General features: G+C 49.4%; 3 protein-coding genes across 4 annotated transcripts in view; 1 reads left to right on the plus strand and 2 right to left on the minus strand.

Moving 5' to 3' along the window:
• The window catches only part of MAPKAPK3 (MAPK activated protein kinase 3), an 89023-nt gene that overhangs the window by 52612 nt on the left and 15634 nt on the right, over positions 1-20777 (minus strand). The window lies entirely within an intron of this gene.
• On the plus strand, positions 5467-12379 carry CISH (cytokine inducible SH2 containing protein). The gene is made up of 3 exons (XM_084531315.1): positions 5467-6315; positions 10779-11005; positions 11488-12379. Exons 1-3 carry the CDS (start codon positions 6269-6271, stop codon positions 11988-11990), a joined length of 777 nt encoding a protein of 258 aa, XP_084387441.1. The 5' UTR covers positions 5467-6268; the 3' UTR covers positions 11991-12379.
• The window catches only part of LOC311442295 (uncharacterized protein), a 62586-nt gene continuing 55581 nt past the window's right edge, over positions 13773-20777 (minus strand). Inside the window, exons 3-4 of one of the 2 annotated variants that reach the window (XM_084531317.1) lie at positions 17368-17534; positions 13773-17072 (exon numbers count right to left, since the gene is read on the minus strand). In XM_084531317.1, coding sequence (XP_084387443.1) covers positions 17041-17072; positions 17368-17534 — 199 coding nt within the window. In that variant the 3' untranslated portion in view covers positions 13773-17040. The remainder of the gene's footprint in view (positions 17073-17367; positions 17535-20777) is intronic. The other variant, XM_084531316.1, reaches the window with a different exon arrangement.

Below are 20777 nucleotides of genomic sequence, written 5' to 3' on the forward strand. Positions count from 1 at the left end.
TTATTGATGTTTGCTTTTTGAAGTTTTTTAAAAAAAACAGTACTATTACATGATAAGAGCCCAATACGGGAAAAGTTCTTTCATCCTCTCAAAAATCCCTAAAACTGTAAATTAAATATTAATCCTGTTTTAACCAAAAATCCCCAACAGCAACAACACAAAACAACTTATTTCCAGAGATAATTTAGTAGCTCAGCTTCTCCTGCTTACCCGACACCAGAAGAGTAGTTTGTAAGAGGAAATTACTGCTCAGTAAAGCCTCAATCTTGCAATAAGCTGTGGGGCAGCAGCCCCATGTCTCTAAGCTAATATGTTAACCCTGTGAAGCTTGGTATTTCAGCCAGCATGCGGTTTGGATATGCCATTCCTGTATCAATTTTATCACGTCTTGAATATCACAGATACCTCGTCTAGACAAATAGAGTACTGTTGTTTAAATATGGAAGGTTAACTTTGGCTATCTCACTGGGTATTTTTCACTGCCCTTTTCCTGTGCTGTAGCAATTCAATAATAGCAGTATCTGGGATCGGAGCCATTTCAGACTGTCAAATATCCCATTTCTTAAAAAAAATTAAAAAATAAAAGAATCTCAGTTTGTTGTCACATGGAGAGCTAGGAAATCTGAGGTCATCAAATCTTCTTTAGAAGATGGCATGTTTTGGAAGAATGATACTTATCTGAATGCTAGAGTTATCGGAGTTTATTCAGAGACAAAAGTGATTTGTATGGGGGCTAGTCCTTTGATAGCAATGTCTCGTGGAGATCAATATCAATGGCAATAAAGAAAATGCCACCATCAACTGAAAATATAGTGACTTTTTTTTTTTTTTTTCTGAAACACTGCTTCCCCGGAGTAACAGCTGTATTTTTTTTCCCTGTGTTATGAAAAATCCACTCTCTGGGATGCATTATATAGATGTCACCGAAGAGAAAACGCTCTGTATTGTCAGGTTGAAGTGAGGACACAGCTTTGCCTGATTGGGAGGTTGCAGCAGCCTTATTAAATTTCTCAGGATGTTCTTCAAAAACTGCTGTGTCTGTGATATTAAAAGAAGGAAAGGAAAGCTCTATAGAACAATATTGTGATACGTGGGAGAAGAAAAGACACTTCTATATGATCTTTAGTTTAGTCTGTCACGTACACAGTGCTCTGGAACAGAGACTATATACATGTTTTTTCCCCCCATCCTTCAGTTTTGTTCTGGCAGTGTCTGCTGCAGACTTATTGAAAAGAAGAAGAAAAATAAGACCAATAACAATAACAAACCAGAAACTGAAATAATTGCTATTACCCATATAATTAGAAAAAAAAAACATCAGTTTGGCTCCTTTCTCTCTGCTGCTGAGAAAAGACCAGGTTTACAGAGCTATTTCACAGGCAGTGACGTTAACCTGATGCTTTGTGACCAGTAAACTAGAACAACTCCTTGTTCTCAACATGCTTTGTTGTCACCTGAGCTTATAATATGCTTTCTAAGCAAAATTACAAACTCTAGCTATGAGCCAGCTGCTAGTGAAGGAAAAGGATGTCTCAATATGTCAAGGCATATGCAGGACAAAGAGGTGACCCGAGGCAGCCAGCATGGCTTCACCAAGGGCAAATCGTGGCTGACCACTCTGGTGGCCTTCTGTGATGGAGTGACTGCATCAGTCGGCAAGCTAAGACCAACCAATGTCATCTGCCTGGACTTCTGCTAGGCCTCTGGTGTGGCCCCACATGACATCCTGGTCTCCAAATTGGAGAGAGATGGATTTTCTGGGTGGACCATTCAGTGGATAAGGAGTTGGCTTGAAGGTGGCACCCAGAGAGTGGTGTCAATGGCTCTGTGTCCAGGTGGAGGCTGGTGATGAGTGGTGTCCCTCAGGGGTCTGCCCTGGGACCAGTGCTGTTTAATACCTTTACCAACGACATGGACAGTGGGACTGAGTGCACCCTAAGCATGTTTGCAGCTGGCACCAAGCCGAGTGGTGTGGTTGATAAACCAGAAGGAAGGGATGACATCCAAAGGGACTGGGACAAACTTGAGAAGTGGGCCCGCATGAACCTAATGAGGTTCAACAAGGCCAAGTGCAAGGTGCTGCATCTGGGCTGGGTCAATCCCAGACAGGACAGACTGGGAGAAGAACCCATTGAGAGCAGCCCTGCAGAGAAGGACTTGGGGGTTCTGGTGGATGAGAAGCTGGACATGAGCCAGCAGTGAGCACCTGCAGCCCAGAAGGGCAACTGCATCCCGGGCTGTGTCACAAGGAGCGGCCAGCAGGGGAGGGAGGTGATTGTCCCCCTCTGCTCTGCCCTCCTGAGGCCCCACCTGCAGTGCTGCGTCCAGGCCTGGGGCCCCCAGCACGAGAAGGATGTGGGGCTGTTAGAGCGGGTCCAGAGGAGGGCCACAAAGCTGATCAGAGGCTGCATCAGCTCTCCTGTGAAGAAAGGCTGAGAGAGCCAGGGATGTTCAGTCTGAAGAAGAGGTGCCTCTGGGTTGACCTGATTGCAACCTTTCAGTACTTGAAGGGGACTGAAAAAAAAGATGGGGAGCATCTCTTTGCTCAGTCGGATAATGACAGGACAAGGGGGAATGGTTTTAAACTGAAAGAGGGGAGATTTAGATTAGAGGTTAGGAGGAAATTCTTCCCTCAGAGGGTGGTGAGCCACTGGCACAGGCTGCCCAGAGAAGCTGTGGATGCTCCATCCCCAGAGGCATCAAGGCCAGGGTGGACGAGACCCTGAGCAACCTGATCTGGTGGGTGGCGTCCCTGCCTATGGCAGGAGGTTGGAAAAATCTTTGAGGTCCCTCCCAACCCAAGCCATTCTATGATTCTGTGAAGACCACCAGCCTCATACAATCTGCAGGACGTGTCCTAATACCTGCCTTAGTTCCTCAGGGAGCTTCCTGTCAGCACACGTATCCCTCAGCAGAGGGATATTTCTAGAGAAATACAGACGAGGGTAGGACAATTTATTTTATAATCCTGGAACCAGACACCTTCTTACAGATAACTTGTCTTGGTTGGTGAGAAGGTTTGGGAGGCTCCATCCCTGCTCCTCCACTAAGGGTTGCTGTCTAGAGATCTCTAGAGCAACAGCAGCACTCAGACATGGCTTATCTATGGAGAGAGATAGAGATGCCAGTTGGACAACTCTATTTCAGCAGAGAGATTAAAAAAAAGAAGAAAATACTTTTTTTTTCTTGTTTTTTTTTTTTTTTTTCTTTCTAGACGTACCATAAATCTAAAACATCATAAATCTTCAAATCTGTCTACAGAAGACAGTGTTTCATTTTCTGCTGCAGTGGAGCACAGGCAATGAATATCTCTTTCACTGAGGGGGATCCTCAACCAAGGGGTATAATGGCATTGTCTGACAGCCCTGGGGTGCCCACCTAGATCACTAGATGCTTTTTTTTTTTTTTTTTTTTTTTCAGAGCCACAGCATTTGATACAAGCACAGAAGCTCCTAACAAATGCCACACTGTGATTGTTTTCTAGGTCACTGCATGCCAGCAAGCCTAGGGACAACAAATGTGGTGAGATGCTTACAGTAGTACCAAGGTATTTCCTTGTAGCTCTGAATAAGGTCCGCTGTTGTCCTGCACGTTCTGCTTCTGCATGTCCCATACTCACGGCACGGCTCGCCCACCACCTGGAGTGCCCTTGCTCCACACTGGCTTCGGAAATCCAAAGCACAATAGCAAGCTCATCACCCTCTTGTGTGCTGCTGATTCAAGAAAAATTGGTGGGCCCTACCCAGATTGTGAGATGGTACATTTAAATGGGGAATAGATGTTTATTATTGCTATTTGCTCGCTTACATGCTGTTTACTTTATAATACAGGTAAGCACGGGATAGAGATGGCTTTACGGACAGAGGGGCAAATTTCTTTTCGTCTCCCACGTACAAGTTTATAATAAGAGGTAAATCTAGTCCCCAGACACACAGATCTTGCTCTAGAATTACGATTTTTGGATGTAATTTTCATTTACACCAATTCTGCAGGATGATGGCAACCTGAGGGAGCCGCACTGACCGCAGCGAAGAGGGGACCGTGGCCGGCTGGCTCCTGCAGCAGGGCTCAGCAGTAGATGGTGCTGTTGTGCTGGGAACGTTCCGAGGGGACTACCTGTGGTTCACCAGCTCTGGACTTTCTTGCCTCGGTGACTTCGTTGTGAGCTTTCCTTGAAATCTTTGATAACCAAGTCCTATCACCCAACAATACCGCTTGTAGCTGCTTTTGCCTTGTCCTCACTCCTCAAATCTGAAACCTTGGGAGCCACTTGGATCGGTATAAACTGGGTGCAAGGAACTCATTTGTTGGGATGGCAACGATTTCTATTCCCTGTGCCCAGCTGCAGAAGCCCAGGGCACTGGCAAGGCCCGCACACTGTCCTGCCTCCCACCTCGGGCATTCCCGTGACATGCAGAACAGCGGCGAGAGGCAAAGCTCTCACACAGAGCACCGAAAAGAGGCAGAGTGCTGAAGTGCTGCTGAGTCCTGACTTCTAGGCGGTCAGTGATACTGACTTTGTAGGTAAAACCAGCCAGGCATTAGCTAGACCCATTTTTTGAGGTAGGCCCCTAAAACGTTTCTGGTTAAGATGAAAGCTCCTTTCACTAATTCTCATACACATTAGCTGCTTTTTTTTTTTTTAATGGTCATCTTCCAGGCCCGCTGTCCCCTCACTCCACCATGGCTTTACGTACGCCCAGGTGCAGGGTGAGCCGCAGCCCGCGGTGGGAGCAGAAGCGAACTGGCTGAGGGGACCTGTGTGCCAACACCCCTGGGGTGCCCTCACCCCTCTGAGAGCATCTCCCTGCTGCCACAGCGCCCAACACCGATGAAGGGCAGGAGCAAAAGGCTGTCAGGGGCTGATGCCCACCCAGGAGGAGACCCCTCTCCCTACAGCCCCACACAACTGGTGCCCAGCAGCACCCCTGGCACACTTCTTCCCCCCTCCAGCAGGCGAGGAACCTGCCCATTTGTGGCAGGGAAGCAAGACCCGGTGCTGCGTGTAAACCCAACCCCTCCAACAACCCCAAACGCGCTATTTCCACCCCATTTTGCCCAGCCAGCCTCTGCCAGCTCTGGACAGCCCGGGGGGAGGGTGGTGGTGGGGGGTATGAAGCCGTCTCTCGGCTGCGTGCCGCGGTTGCCGATTTTCTCGCGGCTTTCCCCGGTCCCACGGAGGGTCCCGGAGCTCCCCGAGGCCGAGGAGGAGGCGGCGGGGCCGGAGCGGGGCCGGAGCGGGGCCGGAGCGGGGCCTTACGGTGCCCGAAGCCGCCCGGGCTCTGCCTCAGCCCCGCGCATGCGGCGGGCGGGGGCGGCGGCGGCGCCCATTGGCAGCGCCCGGCGCGGCGGCCCCGCGTTCCTGGAAAGTTCTTGGAAATGGATCAAAGGCGTTTCCGCGAACACGCGCCCGGCCCGGCCCGGCCCAACACGGCCCGGCCCAACACAGCCCGGCTCGGCCCAGATCAGCTCAGCTCAGCCCGGCCCCTCTCCTCTCCTCTCTTCTCTCCCCGCTCCGCTCCTCGCCCCCCAGCCGCAGCCCCGGCACTGCCAGCAGCGCGCCCGCTCCGCTCGCGGCTATTTATACCTGCCGGGGGGGGGGAAGGGGGCTGGTTTCTTTCTTTCTTTTTTTTTTTTTCCTTTTCTCTTTTTTTTTTTTTTTTTTTTCGCGTGGTTGATATCGGAAGAGTGATGCGAATACAATGCGATTCCAGGAATCCCTCACTTCCTGGAACAGATTAAAAGGGGCAAACAAAAGATTACTTAGTAGGTTTTTTTTTTCCTTCTCTTTTTTTTTTTTTTTTCTTTCTCGGAGCTTCATTACTTCTGGAGTCCGTGAACAAGCAGGTTGCTGCTCTCCCGGCTCCCCTCTCCCATGCATTCGGGGAGAGGCTATTTATTCCTACCTATTTATTATTATTTCAGCGTGCTCTGAATATTATCATTTTCTCCTAAGAGGCTGCTTCGGAGGAAGATCAGGTCCTCTCCAGACGGACGCAGTCTCCCTTTTCTCTGGTTATTTTTAAAACTTTGCCGTTGCTGCTTTCTGGAAAGCGGCACGAGAACTCGCTCTTCTCCACCGCCCCGCCGAGTCCCCCGCCAAGCCGACGCGGGGCTGAAGCAGGGCCGGGACGTGCCCGCTGCCTCCTCCTGGGAAGCCCGGACCCGAGGCTGGAAAGAGCTTGGTCCGTCTGGGAAGCAAAGGAAAAGGAGCCAAGGAGGACGAGAAGAAAGAGGAGAAAGCATTTGCCACCTTCCTGAAGACTTAATGCTTTTCCCTTGGTCCAGGAGTGACATGATCCTCTGTGTTCAGGGGTAAGACACCATGCAGCCTTCTTTTAAAAGCCATAGAGGGATCCTTGTAGGATTCGTAGGCTCCCCGGGGTGGTTTTCTCTGTGTGACATTACAATGGGATGGGGACGACTTAGGCTGGCCAAGCACTGAGTTCTGTGTGGGTCCTGTATGTCTGCCTTGGAGGTTCCGTGGCCAAAACCATGCAGCCATGAAGTATTCCTGATTTCTCTGCTTTCTGTTGCTGAAAAGTTACTCGGTATTCCCAGTCTTTTGGGGAGTCAAAATCAGTAAAACCCCGGGCGCTGTCTGGTGCGCTGTGCGTAGCACCCGCGGGGATGCAGACCCAGACCGTCCGGGCTCTCTGACGCTGCCCGCGGGGAGAACTGTCCCCGGAGTTCAGACCTCCATGTCTGCTCCTAAGTAAATATTTCTGCTGAACACATGGTTTCCTTTCTCTGTTGCTTTTTCTGTGTGGTGTTAAATGTAAGTGCATATACACAGACTTCCCCACACACAGCACGCTGCCAACAGGAAAGCCAGAGGAGGCACATACACAGTAACATCACAGATATATGGGTTCAGTAAAATAGGAAGCGGCAAAGCCCCTTCTTTGGTACCGGGCTCCGGCAGCGCCGTGTCGGCCCTTTGGTGTCCGTAGGATCCGCTTGGCTCATGGTCACCAGCCTGTGTGAGTACCTGGGCTGCAGGAGTCACCCCGCGCCCTCACACACGCTGTGTGCTTGGGAAGTGCCGGCGTTTGCTCCGGTCTGAGCCGAAATGCCCGTGCTGCCCACCCCTGCTGCCCGCAGCGGATTTTCCTCAGTCACCGCATTTCCCTTGTCCGCTCTAAATGACTAAAGCACGGGGACTTTTCTGCCACTTTCCCCCCAAATCCGTTCCGTAGACCAACGGAGCTCGTGCTTACCAATACTTTCCTACTACTCGAGTGGGTTTTCCTTTGCTCATTTTTGCTCTCATTTTCAGTGTACTGCTGCAGTTCCTGCAGCCACGGCAATGGAAATTCATTTTTCAGCTTATGCTTTGTGAAACCCTTATCTGAAGCTTCCCCCCAGGGTTAATGTGCTGGAGCTACTGCTTCCCATCTCCCACCAAGAGCATGTTACATAGCCAGATGTGTAGATGGCTGTCTCTTCATATCCTCTTTGTGAGCATTTATTGTTCCATTTTCACTGCCCTACAGGATTTCACATCTCCCAGCCTCCATACTCTCCCCCCTGGTCAGACCAGGCTCCCATGGGAGTTTTGGGACGTGGCTCACAGAAAGCAGAGCAGCTCTACTCACTTTTTCTTGTACTACTTGTACTGTGCTACAAAGGACTTATCAGCAAAGTAACTGCAAAGCTAACACTAAATGGTATCAGACTTATCTATTCTCTTGAACTTTCTTGGCTTTCCAAAGCTTTTTGAAGCACTAATTGCCAAAGCACTGGAAGTTCATTTGCTGTTTCTCTCGAGACTCCACACAGCGTACCAGCCAGAGCTGCCAAACCTTTTACGTTTGTTTTCCTCCTCATCGCAGCTGTTGTACTAACAATTCATGCTGATCTTGCGTGCATCTCTCCTCTCTTTCTTACGAGTGCTATTTATGTTCAAATACTCACTCTGTCCCTAGTAAAGGGCTGACTTTATCATGTCAGCAGACTTCATTCAACACGTCCTTATGCCAGCAAACTCTTCTTGTCCCTCTTGCAAATGTGCTTTCCTTCTGGCTGTACCCCTCTCCATAAACGCCGTAGTCAGCCATTACTCCCTGATCCCTCTGCCCTCCCTTTCCTGTGCTTGGAGCTGCTCTGCTAGCTCACAGCAGCAGCTCTTTTTTCTTCAGACTACTTTGAGTCGCTTAAGACCTCCTGGTCTGGGTGAATTTTTTATCCCCCCTGTGTTCCACCAAGCTCCTTTGTGATTCCTTTTGTAGGGGTGGACAGGGGTAGAAGGTGGGCATGTGGAAGGAAAATAGGAGCATTAGCTTGGTCCTTCCCTGGCTGCAGTGGAAGAATCTCCTCTGGGACTGCCCAAGGCTGCGGCTCCTTCAGCTTCAGGTAGCAAAGAGCATAGGGAAGCCTTGTCTCCTTGCACACATGGGTCCTCCTTCAGAGGGGTGACCAGTGGCTCTGGAAAAGAAGCCTACTGGAAAATACATGCAGCTGATGTGTCTTTTGGACACAGACTGGAATTAATGGCTTTCTGCAATGAAACTGGAGTGTATCTCCCCACGTAGCCTTGCTATCTCTCCTGCCCCGTCCCAGTCACCTAGCCGATTCCTAATCGCCTCTCCAAAGCAGGTTTATAGAAAGACAAAAAAAAAGAGCAGTTCCGTGCCTGGAACAAGAAAACCTTTCTTTGTGTGGGAAATGGTTTCCCAATGGGTAGGCCAGAAAAAACTTTCCAGGCGAAACGAAGTGAGGAGAGCGTTGGAACTTGGCCTGCAGTACGCAGCTTTGGGGGAGAGAGCGGGCAGCGAGGGCTGCGGGACGGGCTCTGAGTAACTCAGTCTCTGGCAGCTCTGTGAACGGGCAGAGAGCAGCACGCCTGTGAGATGCTGCCCTGCCAGCAGCCCCGTGTGCCCACCACACGGCACAGTGCCAGCTCCCACCGTGGGCTCGGTGCAGGGAGGGACCCGGCCTGCAGCCCTCCCTGCTCCAAACAGGGGAACGGAGAACTGGGAATCTCCTTTCCCCAGGAGCGCAGGTGACATTCGTGAAGACCATCACGTTAAGAGGGAGACATCTAAGTATCTGTAAAATGCAGCCCTCGTCACCCGCAAAGGCAGCTCAGGTGAGACTTAAAAGAGAGCTGAGGTTTCCCAGCAGCTGGTGCCAGGTACCAGGGTGTGTTCAGATCCACCGTGCTGCCAACACAACTGCAAACGCGCTCCTGGTGGCCAAGGGTGCCCGGTGGAGATAAGGGACAGCAATCACATTTGGCTTCCTAGCCATAAATAGAAATTACTACGTGAGGATTAAATGCCATGCAGAAGCAGTAGATGCCCTGCTTCTGGAACACGGTTTGACACATGGCAAAAAGGAAGAAGGTTCTTTTATAAGGCCCAGCAGAACAGTGGGGTTTTGCCATGTATTACGTGGGCAAGAGTCACTCTTTGTAGATTAATTTTTACCATTGGCTTACAAAAGCCTTACTCCAAACCTACATGGTTTTATTAGAAACACAGGCTCACGGAGCGGACTGGCTCTCACTCTCAAATCATCATGAAATCATTTTCAGGCTCTATCCAGCCTACTTTTCTCCCAAATCCCTTCTTCTGGTTCCCAGTCCCATCTCTGGGACTTGGTGGTGATCAGGTGAAGATCAGTTTACAGCACTTCTGCATGGGTACCTAAAGTGTATCTGTTTCTATAAAGCACAGAGGAGGAGAAGAGGGGAAGGGAAAAGCTTACAACTTTGGAATCTCCTCCCCTCCTCTGCAGCGATGTGGGTGGAGGTGGCGGCCGCCTCTGTAGTCCCCATTGGTTCCTGTGGTGCTGGGACAGCCTCGCGTGGAGGACTGTGTTGCATTTCTCTGGAAACTCATCCTTCTTTTGTTCGGAGTGTCTGAAAGAATGCCTTAAGCAAGTGAGAGCGTGGGGGCTGTAACACAGGACGTGCAGCAGAACAGGGAGAAGAACATAAGAAGGCAAAGAGCTTCAAGGAGAAGACAGAGTCCCATGCTTTTGCTCAGGAGCTTGGCTGGGCACGGAGAACTCCGGGGCACCCACCCCTGTCCCTGGAGCTCTGCCTTGCTGCAGAGCAGCGCCTGGCACCCACCAGGGCTCCAGGGGCACGAAGCCACTGCCTGCTGTTAGCCACGCTAACGCTTGGAGAGTGCTGCTCGTAGCAGCCCGGCCGTGGCGGAACCTCCTGCTGCTGTAATCCTGCAGGGATCACGGTCGCGCTGAGATCTCCTTTGTGCCCTTGAATGCCAGGTCTGTGAGTGTAGGGGCTTGGTGAGAGCGAGTATTCCCGTTACTCTGCTAGCAGATCAGCTCACCCTTAGTTCTAACAGGCACATTTAAGATGGGGTCAACCTTCAGTAGAGAGCGGGTAGGACAAAACCCAGGCTGTTGCCACTTCTGCTTCTAATTATAGAACAGTAAATGACTAATAAACCCACTGACAGAAAAAGAAATGTTCCAACTCCATAATGATGTAAGTGGAGCTGGAATGCTGCTGTGAACCTCATTGCCTCTGAAACTAGATATTAAAAGGCAGCATCTAAACCATCAGATTTCCTATCAACCCAAATTGCAAGATAGGCCACCTCTTCCAAGGAGAAAGAAGCCAGCGTCTGTCCTTTCTTAGGGCTCTTCAGCTGTGTCATTCTCCCCCTTGCCAGTCTGACACCTACTGGTCCTGAAGGTCTGTTTGTAGAGCAGAACACGCTGTGGCACAACGTAGCACGCTCTGAACACTCATCGCAACCTCTTTCAAGGCGAGGAAAAACAGCACAGTATGCCCTTTGTTTCAGACCTCATCCTTTGCTGGCGGAGGAGAAGATCAGGCGACTGTCACTCAGGGGCATTGCGGTGGATCTGCCGGAGCAGATCATGCAGCCTCTCCCAGTCACAGCCTTCCAGGAGGAGTCTGCGCCTGCCTTTGCAGCACCGGTTCCAGACAACAACCCACCTCAGACGCGAGACCCCGAAGAAGACCTTCTCTGCATCGCGAAAACCTTCTCCTACCTGCGGGAATCTGGTAAGGGGCAGCTCACAAAGCCGTGGGGATAGGGGGGAGCAGGGAGTCAGCTCCATGGTCGGAGCTCCAAGAGGGATCTCCTGGTCCCACTCAGATAGGAGCTGGGTCTTGTCACAGGCACAGCTGCCAGATGTGGGTGCAGCAATAGTATTTTCATTCTCTGCAAACTCAGCATGAAGTAATTTATTACTAACTTAAGCAAAATCTTTCTCTTTTAACTGTATCCAGAGAAAGAACAGAGAAGCCCCTCTTTCTCTGTAAACTCCTGTAGGTGCAAAAGCACTCACCCCCCACCCAAGCCCCAGCATGGGTGGGAAACCCTTGGCACTCCACACTGCTGTCTTTCCTGATGGTCTTACAAAGTCTGCACCTGGTTACTTTCCAGGCCCTGAACTTAGCAGGCTTCAAGGCTTTCCTAAATGCACCGCCCGTCCTTTGAGACTTTCTTTTCCTAACAAGTTCTTTTTGGGATGCTTTTCCAGGTTGGTACTGGGGATCCATCACAGCCAGCGAGGCCAAGCAGCATCTCCAGAAGATGCCGGAGGGCACCTTCCTGGTGCGGGACAGCACCCACCCCAGCTACCTGTTCACACTCTCTGTCAAGACGAATCGAGGTCCCACCAACGTGCGCATCGAGTACACTGACAGCAAATTCCGGCTGGACTCCAACTACCTGTCCAAACCTCGTATCCTGGCCTTCCCAGACGTGGTCAGCCTCATCCAGCATTACGTCATGTCCTGCACAACGGAAAGCAAGAGCGAGGCTCCCTACCCGCCTCCGTCTCCTCTACCTCCCATGCAGAAAGAGATGGCAGCAGCAGCAGTACACTTGAAACTCATCCGGCCGCTGGGCCGCAAAGACACCATCCCCAGCCTGCAGCACCTGTGCCGGCTACGGATTAACAAGTCCACGGCCGCAGTGGACCAGCTCCCTCTGCCCAGGCGGATGGGGGACTACCTGAAGCAATACCCTTTCCAGCTCTGAAGCGCGGCCGCTGCGTCTCAGGCACGACAGACGGGAGCAGGAATGAGAGAACTCTGACGTGCCCTTGGCCCGCTACCGCGCGGCATCGGGTGGGCACGGCGAAGAGCTGATGATCAGCAGAGACTGCGTCCGCCTTTCCTCTCCCCTTCTCTCTACATCCATTCCAGCACCAGGGAGGAGTTGGTTGTTTCAGTGAACAATGGGACACAATCCAAGCTCTGAACCTCAGGCTGCGCCCACAGCGGCTGTGAGAAAGTGCTGTAGGCATGTGCACACTACTTGAATTTCAGAGTTGCTGTGACCCCGGAGATGTTAACCTTGTTATTTTCGCTATTTATTTCCATGGCAGTTTCTCTCCTCATGGTATTTTAAAAGCACCTTTTACTTTATTGTTTTTTTTTTTGTTTTGTTTTGTTTCGTTTCTTTTTCTTTTGTGGAATTAGAGATAGATTAAAGGCTCCCAGACAACTGGCAGCCAAAAATCTGTGGGAATTTGGATTTGGATTTACACCCAAACAGTATGTGTTTGAGCCTGCCTTGTAACAGGTCACCGGAGTCCACATCCAAGCTCCCGCAGACTTGTCGGCTATGTGGGATTCAGATGATTGCATCTAGACCCACCTCTACATTGTACAAAATATTTTCTTTCTTTCTTAGCTACAGGGGGCTGGGTATCGTAACCTCGAAGCACATCAGTAGCAGCTTGTGTACCTCCAAAAGATGCACGCTGGGTCATAATTTGGGGAGGGGAGGCTTCTCGGAGGAAGCCTTTCTTCCTTGAGGACTCGAAGCGGAGATTCTGGGTGCTGAGCTTGGGCCAGGGAGCACTCATCCCATTTTTCCATCCTCTCCATCTCAAAAGGAAGTTTGTGACACAACATTTAGAAACAAGCAATCAGAAAGCCAACTTTCTTATTTGCAGGCAGAAGGATTTGGTTTCAGAGCACTCTGCATTTGGCTCGTGTCCCTGATCCTGCCCTTGCCTCGCGAGACATGGGGCAGGAACAGTGTCTCCTTGACCAGGGGCTCAGAGACGGCTCTGCTGAGCTGCACCGGTGACACACAGCTTCAGGATATTTATTTATTTATTTGAGGGGGGAGAAGAAGTTGCACGCACCTCAGCAGAAAGAGCTGTCCTTCCCCCCTGCGAACACAATGCCAGACTGCCAGTTGCTCTGCTTCTGCCAGCATTATTCACAAGCCATGTGGCTTCAATCAGAGCGATGTTCTAGCACACACTGGAAACCACAATTTAACTTCTCTCTCTGCCAAGGTCCAGACCTCTCTTCTCCCTTTCTCAGACTTGCATGTTTGTTATCTTTAAACAGATTTTTTTGCTCTGGGTTTAATTCTCATACCCCATCCTTTTCACACCCCTGCAAATGAAGCACAATGGCTCTCCCTTGCTCTTTTACAGATGGGAGGGACAAAGAGCAGATGGGACCTACCCCAAAACAAGTACAGACAGAGAGGTTGCTCCTTCTCCTTCATTTGCATGATCCTGTTACCTCCCCAGCCTGGAGAAGCCAGTCCATGCCACTGAGTGAGAGTAGAGAGGGGAACAGACCAGACTAGAGAAATTATTCTTTGGCTTATTTTGCTCCCAAGACCCCATGCCCTCGCGAGGCATGAACTGATTGAAGGATGCCTTGTTCAGCCCTCCGAGGGACTCTCTCTAAGGCTCTGTAACTCAGAGGAGACAAATCCCAGCTGTACCTGAGGGCTGAGAGAGGAGGTGAGGAAGGATGGGATGGTGACCCAGGGGACAAGCTCAAACGGTGCGTGGAGTTCCTTCCACCCTAAGTCAAAGCCGCCCAAAGGAACAAGATGGCCTGATGTGCTTAGTCAGTGTCCTTTTCCCACCCCCTTCTCCCCCATTTATACAAGTTTGTGCTCTTGAAAGCTTTGTTTTTGATACTTCGATGATTGACAGCGTGTGATGTCAGGTTTGCTTTTTATTGTATCCTTCCCCCCTTGCCCCATACGGCAGCAACCATGAGAAGGCACTGAATGAGGACTGAAAAGGCAAAACAAAACATTTTTAAAAATAATATATAACATAAACCACTGAAAAGGCTTCCTTTTATCCAAACACCTCTGTCTGCCTGAGGACACTGGGAACAAGGAAACCACCGCTCTTCAAGGAGCAGCAGTGATCTCAGGAAGCCCGCATGGCTTGGCCACAGCCTTGGTATCTGCAGCATGTTAAAGCTCAGTTTGAGAGTTGTACAGCAGGAAAGGGCAAGTAGTTCAGCTCTAAACTTCCCTCCTACTTGATCTTTCCTCTGCTGGGGGTAATGAGGAAATCAAGCTTGCAGGTTTGGCCTTGTTGCCCCAGGAGGGTCCGGCCAGGCCGGCAGAAGCACGTAAGGAGAATGAATGCCTGGTAAATCCACCAGCAGGGCAGTGCAGGGGCTAAGCTGAAGGCTGTAAGCTCATCTGGGCAGGGACCACCTCTCTTGTATGTTCGTACCGCATCTAGCACAATAGGGTTCTCTAGGTGCTACTGCAATACAAAGAATAAACAATACAGTTACTCCAAAAAGTCAGTTTCTTCTATCTTGAGACAGTTTGTTAAAAATCATTTGACTTGGATTTTAAATAAACATTTTAAATATATTTTAAAGCCAATTGATGTAACAGTCTTTGGTAAAATCCTGGTGGATGAATTCACTTGCTAGTCACAAAAATCCTCGCCAAGAAGACTGGGCAAAGTCTTGACCATTTTTTTCCTAACAAGACACAAAAACCCTCATCAAAAAGAAAAGCCCTTCAGATACTGGGAGAGTTAACACCAAAATCAACAGCGGTGTGGGCCTCGTTTCTACTGCACACAGATGAGCAGTGGCAGACCCCAAGTCCCATGCTACCAAGGGACGAAGGAACATTTTTAAAACAATGTACAAAGACACAGGAACGCTTTTTGTGTCGCTTCTGTGTGCCATAGAAAACCATTACAATCTAGGGGAAAGGAGATGGAACGTAACTGGAAGTTTGGCAATTTGTTTACAGCAGGCTTGACGTTGGCCCCAAAGAAAAACTCTGCTCATGGTCGTGTTGAAAGAGGAGTTCAGCAGGCGCAGACCATGCTTTGGATGGGAGACTCATGGCATCAGCGTTTTGCCCACGTCCTGCGGCCGCTGGGCCTCGGTCTCTCCCTGTGGGCAGGGACTGGGGAGCTGGATCTGCCCTGCAGTGGCACAGAGGCCACCCCACCTGCCTGGCGCTGCCAGACGGAGGATGTGTGCTGGGGGAACCCCGCTGCCATCCCATGCCCCACACTCGCCCCTCTGCACTCCTTGCCCAGGAGAGATGCCCATGCCACAACCCCTCTGCCTGCCAGGGGCAAGGCACAGTGAGCTCTCAGCCAGTGCAAACAATAAAACATGCTCAGGAAAAAAAAGGAAATCTCACTTAGCCCCTCTCCATCATTCTCCCTTTCTGAATCCAGTTCAAAGTTCAAGCTGTTGCTTTCACGTATTCCCGATGCACGTGCTGTCCTTCCCGGGCTGGTTATGGGGCTGGCCTCATCAGCAACCATTGTTTCCAGACCCTCATCATCGCTCACCGACCAGGAAATGCTGGCAAACGGAACATCCTGCTCGGGTTTAGGTCATTAAACAAAAACAATCATGTCCCTCTTGCTTTTATGGGAAATGTGGAAAGTGAGGTAGAGGGGGGAGAAAAAAAAAAAAAACAAAACAAAACCAAAAGGAATGAAAAGCTGCACCTTCGTTTTAAAGGGTACTTGAAAAAACCCAGAAAATACTGAAAAGAAAGATGCAGCATTGCTGATGCATTATTCAGTGATTTATTCATTTCTTAGCTGGGCTAAACTACATATATGAAACCCTTCCTACATCTATGAACCCCTGTTGCTCCCTTTCCACAGGTTCAAGGAAGAAATGATGGGCATGAGTCAAGCCCATACAGAACAGCAATCACACGTGGTTTTACTGCTGTTATCTTAACAACTCCCACTCCTGCATCTTCAGCACATTTTGTTAGAGCAAACAGGTTCATTTTCTGAGAACTCCTGTGCCAAACCTCCGTGCAGACTGAACTGATTTTTACCGTTGAGTTGCACACCTCTGGAAATAGGGACATTCGTGGAAATGCAGACTGACCTTTCTAGTCACTGAAGTACGGCTGCGACACCTCTCCCGGCAGCGCCTGCATGGTGTGCTCACTGCAGGGCGGTTGGGTTGGATTCTCTCTTCTTTTGCAGTTTCTGTCTACAGATAGGCATGGGGATGTGGAGCCCTTGCCGAGAGCCTGAAAAGCAGACTGATAGCACAGGGAATAGAAATCCCAGCCCATGACTGAAACCATGCTAGCGTGGCTCGCTGCCAGAGCAGCAACACCCTGCAGTTCGTCAGGCACATATGGTAACATTTGCTCTCTGAAATAATCAGCTTTCTGAATCAGCAACACATGCAAGGGAAAAATAAGCCGCTCACATACACATGTTCCTAGCCTCTCAAATGTACTGAATCCCATTCCTCTCCTGAGATCCTCCCAAGAGCACAACTTCCCTTCATACAGGCCAGATGAAGCAGCAGAAAACCAAAGTGAATCAGCAGTGTAAGTCATTCTCTTACGACAGACATGGTCAGGTGCTTTAAACCAGTCAAACTGATACAAGGCACTTCCAGTCCAAATTCCATTGTCAGGCTCATCTGCTATCTATGAAATTACAAGAATTATAATCAAAATTAACTGGACAATGTCTGTATGGCTCTTCTGCCCTGCCCAATCATTTTTTCATGTTCAAATCTGTCAAAAGCCACTTAGTCACAGCCCTCGTCTGCCTCTCCCAAACGGCTGCTGAAACACTTGCAATCCTTGTGGAAATGCAGTGTCCTCATCCTCACCCCTATGGCCATCGGAGGGTCTGCAGCATGGGGTGCAGCACTCGCTGGTAAAGCTGCAACTCTGGATGCCAGGCAACATCTTCCAGCTCACTCAGTCCCAGCAGTATCGTCACAACACCGACGTCTCCTTTTCAGTGAACCCCTCCCATCATCCATATGAAAATGAAAGAAAAAAATCACACGACTAGGCAGCTCCATATGAAATAATCTAGCCAAAGGTAAAAAGGAGACATTACTTCAAGAGATCTGCCCTGTCCTTGGGCAGAAATATTCATCCTTTTGGCTTTTTGGGTTTTCAGCAGCCTAGTATTGAATTTCTAAGAGGGAGGACTGGAGAACCCGGTCCTACCAGCCTTGCCTAACGGCATGACAGCAAGGAGAGGGCTGCGCAGTCGTTAAGTGCATTGATAACGCATTGAGACTCAGACTCATTTCCTTTGAGACATGTCAATTTTCTGCCCACACCCAGCCCTGCCTACATATATATATATTTTAATAAGCACCTGTGCCAGAGTGTGGGGGAGCAGGAATGCAGGGAGGCTGATGCTGTTTCATGTGAGCCCCGTTTCGATCTTCCACTCGGCTTGCTGTGGAGCACGGCGATCGCGTGGCTTGTGCTATGCGCTGTGCCAGCAAATAAGGAGAGTGGCCTTTGGGAGCAGGCGTAGTGCTGCAACATCAATCAGACATCCGTCGTCACCTCCGCTATACATCAAAAAACAAGCCTGAAGAAAAATGACAAACTGGGCCAAGGAATAAAATTAGCTTAGAGGCTTTCACCGGTGGCATCACGTAGATTGATGAGCGTATACAAACATACTGCTCTGAATTTTAGCAAGAATTAGGTTTTTGTTTATTTCTTTGAAAAAATATTATATTGTTCCAAGGAGGTTATTGGCAGGCAAAATATACACCCGACAGAAGAAAAATCATTCTAACAGTTTCACCGTTAGCCTGGGCAATAAACTTCCAAAGGAAACTATGAAACAGGTCCCTATAAGGAAACCATGGTTTGGATTTTACATAATAACGTAACAGCTCATGTAATAATTTGGAGGGCTTTTTGATTAGGAAAGAGAAAGGAATACAACAAAACCTCAGAACTTCAGCTAACATTCATCAAAGATGAAGACGAGACTTGATGAAAAAGGAGATTTTACTGCAAACCACTGGTGGCCTAATCCTCACGATTTCCTTTTAATCACCCAGTATTGGTCACAGCTGGGGAAGGGCTGCTGGGCTCCAGGTCAGCACCACATGGAGCTGGTCTTGCATCCCTACACAATCACCATCTCAGAAGCTTAAGCACAGAAAAAAACAGCTACCAAAGAAAGCAGCCTGCCCCAGCAGAGTAAAGGATGCAGTCAGAACTGCTTCCAGTCCCACAGACCTTTCTAGCTTTGCAGAAAAGGGTTTTCCTTTTGGGATCAGGAACTACTCTCACCCTTTTTGCTCCTCTTTCTCAGCCCTTACTGGCAAGGTTTTTTCCTGAAGTGACATTACTTCCTAACTGTGGTATAACTGCACATTGCAGCAGCTTCAATTTGAGTTGCAAACATGAACATGATGGCAGTTGTAAAAATGGTTATTTGAGAGCACTTTATCTATAGAGGAAAGGCATTTGCTTTCTTGTACCCCATGCAACTACAGTAACAATGAGAACTCAAGTAATACTGACTACTGCAGCATTCAAATGTCCAAACATATAATCAGAGACTTGGTATTTCACAAAAATTTCTGATATAAATATGCCAGATGGAAGGACAAAGGATGAGCTGGTCAACCAAAAATCGGTGGCTGAGCTCAGCCAGGACTTGAGTTTCTTGGACTCCAGCCTGGCAGCCTGCGTAACTCCATCATGTGATTGCCTTGCTCTGGAAGGTACTGCAGCTTTCCTGATTGCAGCTGTTGGAGCAGCGCTGCTCGCGCTGACACAGCCCTGCCTGAGAAACCTGCAAAACAAAACGGGCTCAACCCAGGTTCACTTCCCATTGAGTGTGATGGGAGTTCAGTTACTTCAGGGCTGAATTTGGTCCATTTGATATTCCAGGCTTTACAAGCAAGGATTTTATCCTTGGTGGAATTTTGACATGAATTTGGCATTAGAAGAAAGTATTGTACAGAAAACTAAAAGGCTGAAGTGCAGCTTGTCATACAAGAAAAGCCTTCCTTACACACCGCCCCACCAGCAAAAATCCCAGCCTGGGCATTTCTTCACTGAAAGCAGAAAGCAAGCTCATTGTACAAATACATGGTGGCTTCTCTTGAATTCACCTACAACTACAACTACACCAGTCTGTACGTTGGCAATGCCAGTTTGGGATGCAACCATCGGCCCATGGAAAACCAGGCAAATCCTGACTGATCTCAGCAAATTCATTTCACAGCGGCTAACACCGGGCTTTCAGTGATGACAGCTCCTAAAAACAACAGCTCTGGGTTATGTTTGTGACAAAGAGACAGCAAGACACAGTGCTAAGCTCCAGATGTGCCCATGCCCATGCCATGCCATGCCACCCCACCCCACCCCACCATTTCTGGCTGTTTGCTCTTTACAGGCACACTCATTGTGAGCCAGCAAAGAAAAGATTTAATAGCTGATCAGAAAGACTGCATATGCTTTAATGTCAGGACTTTCTCTTCCTCGGAACAGCAATATGGTTTGAAATCTAGTTTACAGAAGGCAGAGCTGTGTTTATACTTGTCAGAGTTACCCAACTTGGCAACAACTCTTCCCATCATGCAAATGTCATAGCAGTCATTGCCAAACACTCCAGAGGCAGAGTTCAAAACACTACCTCCAAGCCTGTAAATATGAAGAAACATGTTGTACAGTGCACATGCTATGTGTTTGCACTTGTCTGAAATGGTTAAGTAGTCAAAAAAGGCACTTTAAGATTAAAATGTAATTCTCAAAAAGCCTAAAACACTACTTAACAGTATTTCCAGGGAACTTTGTTGAAAATCTCTGCAACGTTCTGAAAATGCCTCCTCCACTTCTAAGCCTTTGGTTTTGGAATACTATTTAAATTCTTCTAAGATTCTTTGCAATTCACCCTTCTTTAATTCCTTTCGCCCCAACCCTGTGCTACGAAAGAATCTTGGCTGAGAGGTGCTGGGCAACATTTTGGGAGTAACTTGTGCCACGTAGCCCTGCAGAACTGCTGGGTCAGCTGGGGGCTGAGTGGACCGCATATGGGGCCAATATGGGGCCTCTGCCTGGCTCATTCCATTCCTAGAATACAGACTGAAGGCTTCCCTGTGCATGCAGAACCTTTTCCTGCTGATCAAATCCTCGGGAGCGAGGAACGGGGTTGCTGTGACCTGCCAGGCTGCTGACTCAGGGGGATGCACAAACAGCTGTTCCAAGCAAGAGCATGCAAATGTCGTAACACCTCAGCGCTCCGGATACTGCAAGCTAGCAGGGAGGAAGAGTTTGGTCATTATTTAGTGGGGAAACACTTTGCTGCAGGAGTCAATGATTGGTACAAAGCGAATAGCTGCGTTTTTCACTTTCCGGCTAGACCACGTAGATGACACAAACCGGACTGCCTTGCTGCTTCTCCCACTGCCTGCTAGTTCTGCTCACCTCTCTTCATCCTCACCATCTGCTGGCTGAGCTCCTGGGGCACGCGCAGGCTGCCCACAACCCGCAGCTCGGCTCTGGGCTCGGGCAGGCGTGTCCCCGTGGGCCTGGCAGGGACACAGCTCTGCCCTCCTGCTCGGGGCAGCAGGTGAAGGCTGTTTGTTGCCACGTCCCTCAGCTCGCTCCTGCCTGCCTGTATAGCACGGCCTGTCTTACGTGGTGAGGCGAGCATGTAGTGCACAGAACGGTGCAAATCTGGCACACAGCTGAAAACAAAACAGCTCGCATTAGTGTCACAAGTCCCTTGCATGGCGCGGAGCTGCGTAG

The sequence above is a fragment of the Aythya ferina genome, assembly GCF_964211825.1.
Source record: "Aythya ferina genome assembly, chromosome: 10".
In the NCBI taxonomy this organism is placed as follows: Eukaryota; Metazoa; Chordata; class Aves; order Anseriformes; family Anatidae; genus Aythya; species Aythya ferina.

What these genes read in the sequence shown, in the direction of transcription:
- CISH (XM_084531315.1), top strand. Translation starts at nt 6,269, where the DNA reads ATGCTTTTCCCTTGGTCCAGGAGTGACATGATCCTCTGTGTTCAGGG. An exon ending in ATGATCCTCTGTGTTCAGGG is followed by an intron (nt 6,316 to 10,778) that starts GTAAGACACCAT and finishes CCTTTGTTTCAG; the next exon opens with ACCTCATCCTTTGCTGGCGG. An exon ending in CTCCTACCTGCGGGAATCTG is followed by an intron (nt 11,006 to 11,487) that starts GTAAGGGGCAGC and finishes ATGCTTTTCCAG; the next exon opens with GTTGGTACTGGGGATCCATC.